Raw genomic sequence first — 12,288 nt, 5'->3', positions numbered from 1 at the left:
CGAATATTTGAGTCACCGCTGTTAGATCTCTGGAAGGGAAGGAACTGTTTCCATTCGGCAATGAAAAGCATCTCACGCTGATTTATTTACTATCATTCGTTGCTGTAGTCTGGGGCTTCTAATTAATAAATCATAGGCTTATCACCCTGCGGACAGGGACCACTGAAGTACCTTCTGTTTTCCCTCTGTCTATAATATCTACATTTTTGTGTCTGTATGCGTATGTGGAGGGGGTATTTGTAAACGAGTTAGAGTTTTAACTAGAAGGCAAACATTGATAGTTCATAATTGTTTACCTATAGCTACAGATAAGTTATAAGTAATTTCTGGTCATTATTGACTGTGCTGCGTTGTCAATCTACATTCAGAAGACAGGTAAATTGAGGAATTCTGCTAAATCTTTTAAACCTTTCACTTTTGTGACAACTCCTTCAATTGATTTTTAACTTGCTACTCCACTGAGGTGTAACAGTTAATAGAACTGCAAAAGCACTGACACTTGTGGCTATATAAAATGATTTTAATACTTAAAGCTTCTAAAAGTAGAACACAAAAGAGTGTAGGAATAAATATTTCTTCCCCATTTCCTTGACCTTCAAATGATATTCAATAACATGTGAAACCTTACATTTCACAATCTTACATTTCACTCAAATACCAATACCCACATCTGCATTGGACAAGGACGTATCCAGGGAGAATGTGCAAAAAAAAGGAAAAAAATATCGATACAACTCTACTGAATGTCACTGAGCTCATTTCAGCTGTCTCATTAGAAATCCAAATCACTTCAATACAAGCAATACAATGTGAGAAACCAAAAAGCTGATATCTAAAAGATGTGGTTACATTTTGCATAAAATAAAGTCAGCTCTGGGAAACAAGTCACAGTTCTCCACTTATTCCCCACTTTTAAAAATTCATCCACATGCTTCATTTGAATTAGAGGAGGAAGCTGAAATCTGCACGAATATTAACCATGATGAAATCAGAAAGAAAGTACATCACTTGTAAATTTCTATTTTTGAATTCACACTTGCACTGCCAAGAGCAATGAAGTTCATTGCTAACTTCTTCAGGACAAGTACTTATTTGGAGTTCCATTTAGTTGTAGGTAAATTAAGAGTCTTACCTTGGCAAGAAATTTTGTGTACATCATCAGGTGTTTCTCAGTGGTAATATCTGAACTCTCATCAACAACCAGAGAATGAACTCGGGCTTGTTTTAATGCTAATAAGTTTTCTGCCTCAACAGGTTCATTTAGAGCTGCAACAAACTGCCAGCTATAATTTTTACTCCTGTGGCGTCTACCCAACGACACACCATGGTTTTCTATTAACCTAAAATAAAAAGTGATTGTGAGAAAGACATGAACACAACACAAGAAAGAATGAATCTGTAGAAACAGTCTTTACCTGTGTAGACTTTTAGCTTTGGATATGGGTAACTGTTCCTTGATTAGCCAAAGAACATTTCTGAGGAGGTGAACAACATCCTCTTTTGAATCACTGTTCAGAGCATCAGTAAACAGCGCCTTCTCCCAGTTGGCTGCATTTAACGGAACTGACAGCGCTTGAAGGTGTTCCCTACTTGCCAGGTGGCGAAGCAAGTAATCTTTTTTCCACCCACCTTGCGGTTGGGACCTACCGCTTGTCCACTCTGTATCAGTAATGCTATTATCAACACAGACTCTAAAATAGAAGACATCAAAAAAGATTGTTTCATGCATAATCTTGATGAACTTTGCAATAATACCTAGTCATTAAATACGATATGCTTACTTGCAATAGCATTTGTTCTGCTGCTCATCATACACAAAACAGAACAATCGTGGGTCCATTTGAATCCATGACTTTATCCCACAGTTACTGCTTTTACACTTTTTCATCATGCCAAAATCGATGTCAGGGGTTTCCTTCAGTTCATCATCAAAACAATTGGTATAGTTATCAGGTCCTTTGTCATCATCTTCATCAATCTCATGGCCATTAGCAAAATCCCCTTCAGCATTCTGCAAAGGAAAGATGAGGACACGGCATTTCAAATGACCATTTTTAAAACTAATCCATTGAAAACATGATTTTAAAAAAATCAAAATTATTACCTCAGGTGATCTTGCAGTTTTACGGTGAAACAATTCTAAAATAGAGCGATGCATTGTATGTCCATCCAAACTGGAAAAATGTGAAACATGAAGTTAAAAATAAAATACGAAATGCTTAAATAAAAGAATGATAAATTTTAAATGTGTTTTTATCCTTTCTGCTTTTGTAAACAATAAAAGCTTTTAAAATAGTTTGAACTGTTTCATGTCTGGCTTTCCATTAATATTCAATTATCTACGTGGGTTCCAATTTTTAGAACACCAATGCTTCGATTTTAAATGAATCCTCAACTCATTAAATTAGAAGTGTAATCACCTAATACACACCCAATCTAGGCATGTTTCTATAGTTGACAAATTCATGTCACCTTATCTTGCCTTTTGGTAATTCTGAGACATCGAGGCTCTTTGGTGCACTGAAGACCATTGAATGAATTACCAGTTATTGCAAATATTTCAAAAAAACACTACGGTTAGTGAATGCGAGATCCAAGAAACATCTTAAAAAGACACACACAGGACAATTCTTTACACTTCTGAAATAAAGTCTATAAAATCTTGTTGGCTGACTTTATCCAATCAACAACTAATTCTCCATTGTTCAATCAGACATGTCCAAACACACTAAAAAGCCTTCACAAATCAGTATGTTCAATTACATCACAATGCTTTACAGCCATTGCACAATAGCTCCCGTGAGCTCCATTACTGTTAATTAATCACTGCTTGTTTCTACAATTGCACAGCGATAATGAATTGTTTTATGGAATTTCTCAAATATATTTCTATCCCGAATGTCTAGCTCTGTTCACTGAAACTTCAAATGCCTTATTTGAGTATTTCAAACTTTGTGACTCCTTCAAAGCCTTAACTCCTCCACAGGACTGAAAAATCTTATTGAAAGGAATAAAAACACATTTAAAAACACACTATATATTATTTTCCTCTTACCTTTCAAAACTTAACTTGCACCCTTTTAGCGTCACAACTGCACATGAAAACCAGCTGGTCCTTCCACAGCCTTGCTGAGTTCCTCCAAAGTTGCCCATCTTGTGAACGAATAATTTGTCGATTCTCAAAAGCTTCAGCAGTCTTTTCCCCACTTCAGCCGCAAAGCCACCTCAAGTCCCCAAGACCACCAAAAAAAAGATTGAAAACTAAAGACCATAGATCCAGAGCCCTGATCAACTTACATCTGACCACAGGCTGGGTTTAAAATAAAATACACAGGGGGGCAAACTCTGTTTCAGTGCCAGTTGGTGGGGCAGAAGAGAACAGCAAGCACAATAGGCCACAAATCAGTTCTGTGGGAAGTGCGCTTGTACATTTGTGGAAACACTCTCTTGCCTATTCTGTACATTTGTCAGGAGGCTAAAATGTCACCTTTACATACACATTTATCCCTTTGCCCTTCCCCCTCCCACAAACCCAAATATATATTTCCTCCACATTCACAGGAAATCTACAGTGCTCTAACTCAGGCAACGTGCGTGCACTCGATCTGAACCAAAAGCTGTATTCACAAATGCATTTGGACTACCTGTTTTATCACTATTAGCATTTTTAAAGAGCACTTCATATTTCCACTATATCCTGGAGCATTAGTTTGGTCCAATTTACACAAACTGCAGCACTGGTGAAAAGAATAGCAAATTTTCAAATTTGCAATCTCCATTAATGCAGAAATAGCATCAGAAATGATCTTCCTACAATCATCAATAAAAGAAATTGACAACTAAAAGATTTCAATACATACTTTATTTTTCTACTTTGTGCTGTGGTGCAATTTTTGCTTATTATTCTCCTCAAAGTTTAAGGAATTTCTTAACCACCCAAAACTTTCAAGTCTGGAACAATTAAACAAAGACTAATATTGTATGTTAGATCTACAGTGCCATAAATAGGCTATTTACATGCAATTTAAATATTTAAAATAAGCAAATTTTAAAAATTGCTGAATTGAAAATGACTTGAAATACAATTTATACATAGCTGGCAATAAATACCACCACAGTTACAGCCAACAAAACAATAATACTCATTGGTCGTCTAAGGCTGGTTAGAAAAGGTGCTCTCTCAACCAAGGTTGAGCATGACTACTATACAAATGTACTGATCAATAAAACTCTTTCACTGTTTATTGCTGGTTTCATTCCTGCAAATCAGACCACTTCAAAACTTGCACTTATACAACCAACTCAGAACATGCTAGATACCATATGTATCCACATTACAAGAGGGAGACCTATTCTAATTTTAACATGTCAAAGTGTGCTAAACCAACTTATAAACTGTGATGCCATTATGAAAAAAAGGATGAGAACAGAATGTAAATAATAGACTGTAATTCTCATCTAAGATTTAAAATTCTGTATAAAACATCAGAACAAATGTGCATAAACGTACTCCTCCAAGTTGGATTTGACACCTAGCAAAGACTACATCACCTCCCAAATTTGGTAACTACACAAAGTCTGACATCAGAGTCTGTATACAAATATCCAGATTTGTAAAGCAAAGGTGGGGAAAAAGTTAAGCTACAGACCAGCCATGGCCAAACAGAAGAGAGGAAAACAGGCTGGATGGGCTGAATAGCCTACTCTTGCTGCGCTGGCATGCACAAAAGGAAATTAATTCTTTTTCAGGAATGGGGAAAGGGAAGCAAATGCCTGAAAAAAAATACAGAAGAGAGGCTCAATGATCAGCACTGGGGTTACAGAACTCAAAATACAAGTCACTATGTTCAAACTTACAACTAAAACTTGACTCAAATACTTAAATACCAACATCTCCCACAACAACTGTAAATTTTAAAAGGTCACTTCTAGCCTTGCTGTTAAATTTTAACCAGTTTTCCCAGTGGTATTTCTCCTGTATCTAGTCTACTGTGTGAAATACAGAGAAATGGCTACAAAGCACAGACAGAACGGCCAGCACCCCCAGTGGAATTACACTCAAATTGTTTGAATCCTGAGTCAGATCCTAAGACCCACTCTTCTTCCTGTCTTTAAAGCCAATGATATCATGATTATCTAATGACAATACAGCAGCATGCGGCAATTTGCTAAATCTAAGATTTTCAAATATTGAAATAAATATCACACTGTCTAGCCTACAATGGCTTCTTTTATCCTATTTTCAATAATGTTTTTGGGATAATCAAGGTCATTCAGTACAAGGCTACCCAAACGCAAATTCTTTGTTTAAAGGTATAAGGATGTAAAATACTAAATAGTTAATAAATAATTGATGGCCTTGCCATTAAAACATTGCAATTAACTTTAAACTCATTAGAAAAAAATGCCTTTTTTCTCTAAAAGGTATTAATAATGTTTGTAGATATACGAGATGTTGCTACAGTTACTACTGCAGATTTGCTCTTTTAATCTTTGGTAAGTAAGTGTTTCAATTACACATTTTTTCAGCTCTATTACTTAATTTTTAGTAAACACACCTGTTAACTTGTAACTAGTAACCTAACACAACTTTAATTGCTTAAATGAGTACTCTTAAATGATATTTACATCTCCAATAAACAGATTGATTCCCATGTGTACAGTTCATTGTGCAAGGCTGTAAGCTTTATAACGACCTGCCTTTGGCTATTGATGGTACAACCATTTCTCTGACAAATAGTTTTTTAAAAAAGTAGTGTAACTTGATATACTGTAGATAACGCTTTACTACCCTCTTCATTGATCGTTGACAGAGAAAGCAAATGTCACTTTTATCAGTCAAAAAGAATGAGTTATATTCAAAGTTCAAACACAAACTGTCTTTCACTCAATTTCACACAACTAAAGCAGGTTGGCCTTTAACAACTCTAAAGGATTACACTTCAAGCTATTGCCCAGCAGTGTTGTTAACAGTTGTATTCTCGTCAAAATATTTCTCTTTTCTCTGAAGAATTTTCTCCTGAACTCAATGCGTTTACTTCCTGATTGGCTGCAGTTGTGAGAATCCTGCTCCAGTTTGCCCTGGGTGTTCAACATGCATGTTAGCTGCAAGTCAACGCAGTGTCAAGCTCTTCTAGCTGCTTATATCCAAAACATCCACACATGCCATAAGATGGTCATCAAAACTGTTCTCCCTCCTTAAGCCAGGGAAACAAAGACAATTGCAGCAGAATCCTTACAGCTGCCACAACTTTTATTAAATTACTCAACACAGGCCAGGAATCAAATCTGGAATTTATATGCTTTAGCTATCGACAAGGTGTTCATGTCTGATGCCCAATAAAATGCAAGCACAGTAATACACCAAAAATAGAAACAATCCACCCTTGGGTTTCAAGGAACCTCTAGGAACAAGCCCCAGCTTTAGCAAAAACCCTATGTTGGCAAAGCTGAACTTCATAAAAATAAATGGAAAAGGGCAGATATAAAGAACAATTCCCTCCCCCCACCCCGACACCGTTTTCCCATGTAAATATGAACAAGGTTTAATGAGCAGGACAAAGTTTAGGAGGCAAGAAGTGTATATCTAACCCAATAACACAGCTTACACCTGCCTCTGCAACAGCCAGCAATATCCTGCAACAGCAATGCAAAATGCATAAAACAATTTTGGTAACAAACATGAGAATACTCAGCGTCATTACAGTCTAACCTAATCCCCGATTTATTCTTTCAGTTCCTTCTGTGATGTATCATTATAACATACTCCCGCACTGTCTCAACAAAGGACAGGTTCTCCTGGCCACAGCGCAGTCAATTGTTACATTATCTCCGCCCAGAAAGTGCCACAATAATCCCAACATAGGACAATTACCTAAAGATGTTCATCAAAATGAAGGAATCATGATAACCAGCATTATCCCCAAACACTTCTTTGTAAACTAGTTACACATGATTCTTAGTTGAAAAGAAAGGACAATCACGTCTTCTTCAGAGATACAGGAATGAGAGTATTAAACAAGGTGCCCTGCATTCCAATGGGTATTATTCACCTCTTTCCATTAAAAAAGTGAATTCATATTTATTTCTCCAATTTTTAAAAAGGCATAAGTCCATACTATGCCATCACGACAATATGATTACCCCTAACACTTCATTCTTTAGTAATATCTGTTGCACAGCAAACTTATTATCAAACCCTTGATGCTGCATTATCACGATGCTCTTGATTTCTTTCTAGTCTTTTAAAACTCTGAATAACACAGCCAGCAATAGAACACCTCTATAGTCCCTGCACTTGTAAAGCCAGACCTTGGCAATTCACTTGTGCCAACAGGCACTAATGAATGATGGGTCTTTCCAACTGACTAACAAAACCTAGACTTTGGGAGATGCCCAAGGGTTATGGTCCTATAACATACAGACTAAGAAAACGAAACAGAGCCCCTCACTTGTAGGAAATATTTCTCAATGTCAATTTAAGGCAACTCTTTAAATCTGCTTGAAGTTGGAAGTGGAAAAATACCCAACAAAAACAAAAGATGAAGATATGTAGATGGAAAACGGCACGCTCATTTAAAAAAAAAGTTAAATAAAGGACGTACTAACAAATTACTAAATGCCCACAGAACAAAACTAGAATACTGACAAATCAATTCAAAACATGCAATAGCCAATATGCTGGTAAAATACATGTGACATGCACACATTTAACATTAAAGCAGGGGTTGAAAATCACAACTGCCTGCTAAGAGCAGGCAGTAACAGATTACTTTTTATTCAAAAAGCCCAGCCAGCTATTAGTTGGTAGAGATACTGTGACAGCCAGTTATCTCATCTGGAGATGGGGTATGTGTCATTCAGTAAGACAAGGAATTGAGCTTCATCTCAATAAGAAAGAATTTCTCCTCCTTGGATAACAAATATCACAAGCTGGCTGACTGGCTCCTTTTTATTTCAAAAGAAAAGCTGAATTAAAAGGAAAACTTTTACCCCCACTTTAAAGTTTTAACCATTACATACTTTGAATTTGGTCAAAATTTAAAGTTACCACCATCTGGATTTTTTTTATTTGGAATTCTAAGAGAGTGAACAATGTTGGCACTATTTGCTGGCATTAAACATTTGGGAGCAGTGAGATAGATAACCAGTCATATAAGTGAATCCCATTGTGTGGATTAAAGTTTGGAATTGGAATAAAAAAGTGTGAAGCTTGAAAGAGTCGTTCACTCCCATAGAATAATGCTGCACACCACCTCACCAGTGAGCCAACAGCACTCGTGCAAAGAACACCATAACTCACTCACACCCACTGTATTTGAGAGTTATGGCCAACTCACTGTCACCAGTGAGATATCCTCAAAATGTAAAACAGGATTACTGCAGAAGTCAGACAGAACAATGATCCAAACTAATTGGGATCTCAAGTTCATAAAATTCATCATCAGCTTTCAAATGGACAACCAATTTGCTTTTCTTTACTTTACTTTAAAAAAAAGCATCAAATGCTGACTTTTGTTTGCACTAAGCTAATCTGAGCATTATTTGTATTTACTATTCAAAACAATATAACGAGAAGATCGGTGCAAACTCCAGCAAGTGACATTTGTATGGAAAAATGTCAGCCAGACTTTGCAAACAATACAAGAAGAATCAAAATTTTTAGAGAAACAAAATTTGAATGTCAGGAGATTTGGCATTTTGTTTTGAAAGCCAGCAACTACTAAAGCAAGAATATTACCTTGCAAAATGTGGGCAAATACTGAAAAAACATATAACATGCCGAACATGCTATTTCCAGCTTCAACTGATTTATATGGATTAGCAGAACCCAGCTGGCTCTACATTTGAATAGGAGATGGGGTTGATTCAAGCATAACATTTTAAAGAGTGCTGTCTTTAGCTTGAAGTTCACCATCAGAACAGAAGGCAAGTGCTCTGAAACTTACAGCCACTACTAAACAATGACAGCACATTACTCTTAAAGAATGTTTGCAGTACCAATGTAAACTGTCAACCTTTCAGTACAATTCATCAACTGGGACAAATGTCCAATCAGCAGCTAGTCGATTAGATCTTTGACAATGAACAAGGGATTGCCTAAATTTCACTTTTGACAGTCACACTCCACTCTGCAGCAGTGTGAAATGCCATCCCAGCAGTGATGCAATTGAACCAGGGTCACTGAGGTCACAGGGCAAAAAAAAATCAATACCATATACGTAGCTCACTTGCAGATTGAACAATTTACTGAGCTGTTGTTAGGATATCACACCGGTGACAGCACGTAAAAAGGTTTTTCAGCTGCATCAGTGCAATACTATGATTCACAAGCACTGTAAGCACAAGTGAGTTCTTGGTCAAACATCTTACAAATGCATAACAACATAGTTAACAGCAACGTCATCTCTGGTACTGCAGTGAAATCCTGAGCACAAGGTATTGATTGGACACCCACACGCACTCTCAATTGGCAGATGTGAGCTGACTGTATTTAAGTCAGGAACACTGCAAGTCATGATCAAAGTATTTGAACAGCGCACAGAGTGAAAAAGTTTGCTGCAAAATCCAATGGTTAATGGACAGCTTTGTCTGAGTGCATGTCTTAAACTCGACTGTATTGATTCTATGATGTATTTTTTAATATTTGATACAGCATTAAGTATGACTCCCATGTGTGTATCATTGTTCATTCTCTCAACACGACTCACAATTACACTGCTCACAGGATCACATGTACAAGTTAAAAACAGTGTCACAAAGCAGGACATTTCAGACAGCATCAGAACACCACGTTTAATATTCAATGGAACCATTTAAAACTCTGTTTGCAGGCAATAAACAGATTTCCTGATGGCTGACAGCTCCCAGTTTCTTTTAATCGTGTGAAATGCAAGAACACTTGCAACATTTGCATACTCCCGCCCTTTCACACATACCAAAGAATTTAGGATCAGCCTCACTAGCAATTTATCAAGTGTACTTTGGGCATTATCAGCATAGGAATCACACACAATTATCAAATGGAACACGCATATACAGACTCTTCATAGCAACAAACACCCACCACTTCCCAAAGAAGCCATACACTTAATCCCAGGGAATGTCCTCCCATGGTAAGGGGCAACATCCAACACTGAGCAATGCCCAGATGAGCAGTGTATTCTAAGGACAGTGAGCTCAGCCTGCTTTTCTCATTCTCCCAGACTACCCTAGCCCAGGGAAACAGCAGAGCAACACATCCCCAAAGTGCTATATGAAAGGCTACTGGGCTACACAGTAATGGCCAGGTCCAGGTCTCTTTACGTGTGGGCCTGCCTCCCTCCTCACTCCAATCCCCCAACACCACAAGACACAATCCCCAGCCCTGTGAGGGTATATGAGGCATGGATGAAGCTGACTCCGTGGCTCCCTCCCTTAGTGTCTGTCCCCCTCAGTACTCAAGGACGCACAGGGTAGGGGTGCAGCCCACCTCCAGGTCCCTAAACCCCAGTCTTGGTCTCACCTGGTCTTTCAGGAATGGCCCCCATCCTCCCAACCCCAAGACCTATCCCTTCCACATGGCCTCTTGCCCACGGTCTCACCTGGTCCTGGAGCTTGTAAACCTCCCATGGGGGCCTTACGTCCCGAGCACATCCACTCCCTCACTACTCCACAACCGCCACCCTATCCCCCTGCCCTAACCACCTTCCCCACTCCCGCTGCAAGGCCTGACACATACCCCAAACCAAGAACTGTGCCTACACCGCCTCCCCCAGCCCCAGCCCCCTTGTCTCCCCAAGTCTCCCCAGGCCCTGGACCCTGACTTACCCTCCACCCCCCAGGTCCCGGTCCCACCCCCACCCGGTCTCACCTGGTCCTTGATGATGTACGAGGCGGGGATGTAGCCCACCTCCCCAGTGCTGCTCTTGGACGCCAGCCACCAGTGCTGGTTGCTGCGCTCCAGGATGACGAAGCTCTCACCGGCGGTGAAGTGAAGCGAGTGCGGCTCGGCCGAGTGGAAGGTGTAGAGAGCGCGGTACATGGCGGCGGCGGCGATGCGTCCCGCTCGGTCACCCCCCTCACACACTCACTACTTACCCCCCCCTCACTGTCGTCACCACCACCTCCTCTCTCACTATCCCTCTATTTTTCTTTCTCTCTCTATCTATCTATCTATCTCTCTCTCTCTCTCGGAGCCGTTCGCCACCTTCGCGCTCAGCCCTCCCCGCCCCCACACTGCAGCTCATTGCGTCATCACGCACACGCAGCGTCTTAAAGGGACCCCCCCCAAACTGCTCCTGATGTATCCAAAGTCCAGGTCGCGGGTGCAGTTTCCCCCACACCCCGGAGCGGGAGCAGCAGCAGCAGCAGCAGCGCTGGGGGCTCCTGGTTTCCGCTTTGCCGTTTGCAACTTGTTCACTTTCTGCACGACAGGTCGTGTGGAGGGGCTTGGAGGAGGATCTGATGCTAATTAGAGCTCTTGCACCAGTCAGATGTCAGAATGAATCAAATCGCATAGATGCGTCGCATGCTTAACTTGCTGTTTATACGTTCTATCATTTCGGAGCGTGCGTTGTCGTAAGAACGTCTGATGAATGGATGTGTGTTATTGCTGTAAAGCTCTCCTCTAACCGAAACGGTCAGAAAGACATTCTGGAACAGTGACCACAATTGCACCAATGCAAAAAAGACCTGCCGCTGAAATCAAAGACTGGTCAGAACTGCTGGAGTGTGAATGCACCAGGAAGTTTGTCACTTTGCCTTTATGACAAGCTGTATTAACATGTTAAAGCAAAGTTCTGCTAAGATTATTAAGAGAACATTTCAGAGCCTAGCTTTTAGTTTTTCTCCGAGCATGTCTTTATTCACTTCGGTTCGAAGACCAATCACTGAAGCAGCAATGTTTCCTCCTGTTAGTGTCTCTAAGGCGTTACAAAGTTGTGCAATGTAATTGTGAATTGAAAGGCAAGTAGCCAGAATTTGTTTGTTTAAAAAGGGAGAAGAATGTGTGGTTCCTTTAAGAGGGAAAGTGTTTTTCTAAGCTTAGAGATTTATAGAAAAAATAAGTGTCTGTCTGTAGCTGAGGGTGTACAGTCGGGTTCTGAAATTGAAATGTGTAGCAATCTGCTGTGTGATTGGGAACCTTGGGCGTGTTTTGATGTTTGGCAACTCACTGCAATGAGCCAATTAATTTAAACCAAGCACTTAGTAATTGAAAGCGAATTGAATTTTAATCTGATGGTTTTGACAATTTGGACCAATGCTATTGTAAGAAAATTGAGGTGTCTGCCAAGGTATATCAGAAGA

At 39.5% G+C, this 12,288-nt stretch overlaps 1 protein-coding gene across 6 annotated transcripts in view; it reads right to left on the bottom strand.

Annotated features, from left to right (window-relative positions):
• LOC125460239 (NCK-interacting protein with SH3 domain-like) overlaps window positions 1-11,208 on the bottom strand; it is a 181,855-nt gene extending 170,647 nt beyond the window's left edge. For 4 of the 6 annotated variants that reach the window (XM_048547446.2, XM_048547447.2, XM_059649545.1 and 1 more), the window contains exon 1: window positions 10,853-11,208. In XM_048547446.2, coding sequence (XP_048403403.1) covers window positions 10,853-11,023 — 171 coding nt within the window. In that variant the 5' untranslated portion in view covers window positions 11,024-11,208. Of the gene's footprint in view, window positions 1-1,132; window positions 1,341-1,415; window positions 1,692-1,781; window positions 2,012-2,104; window positions 2,175-3,055; window positions 3,225-10,852 lie in introns of those variants that run through there. The other 2 variants (XM_048547445.2, XM_048547444.2) reach the window with 2 other exon arrangements.
• Window positions 11,209-12,288: the final 1,080 nt, after the last annotated feature.

Source organism: Stegostoma tigrinum, chromosome 11 (genome assembly GCF_030684315.1).
Source record: "Stegostoma tigrinum isolate sSteTig4 chromosome 11, sSteTig4.hap1, whole genome shotgun sequence".
NCBI lineage: Eukaryota > Metazoa > Chordata > Chondrichthyes > Orectolobiformes > Stegostomatidae > Stegostoma > Stegostoma tigrinum.
This window is presented reverse-complemented; position numbering and strand designations above follow the sequence as displayed.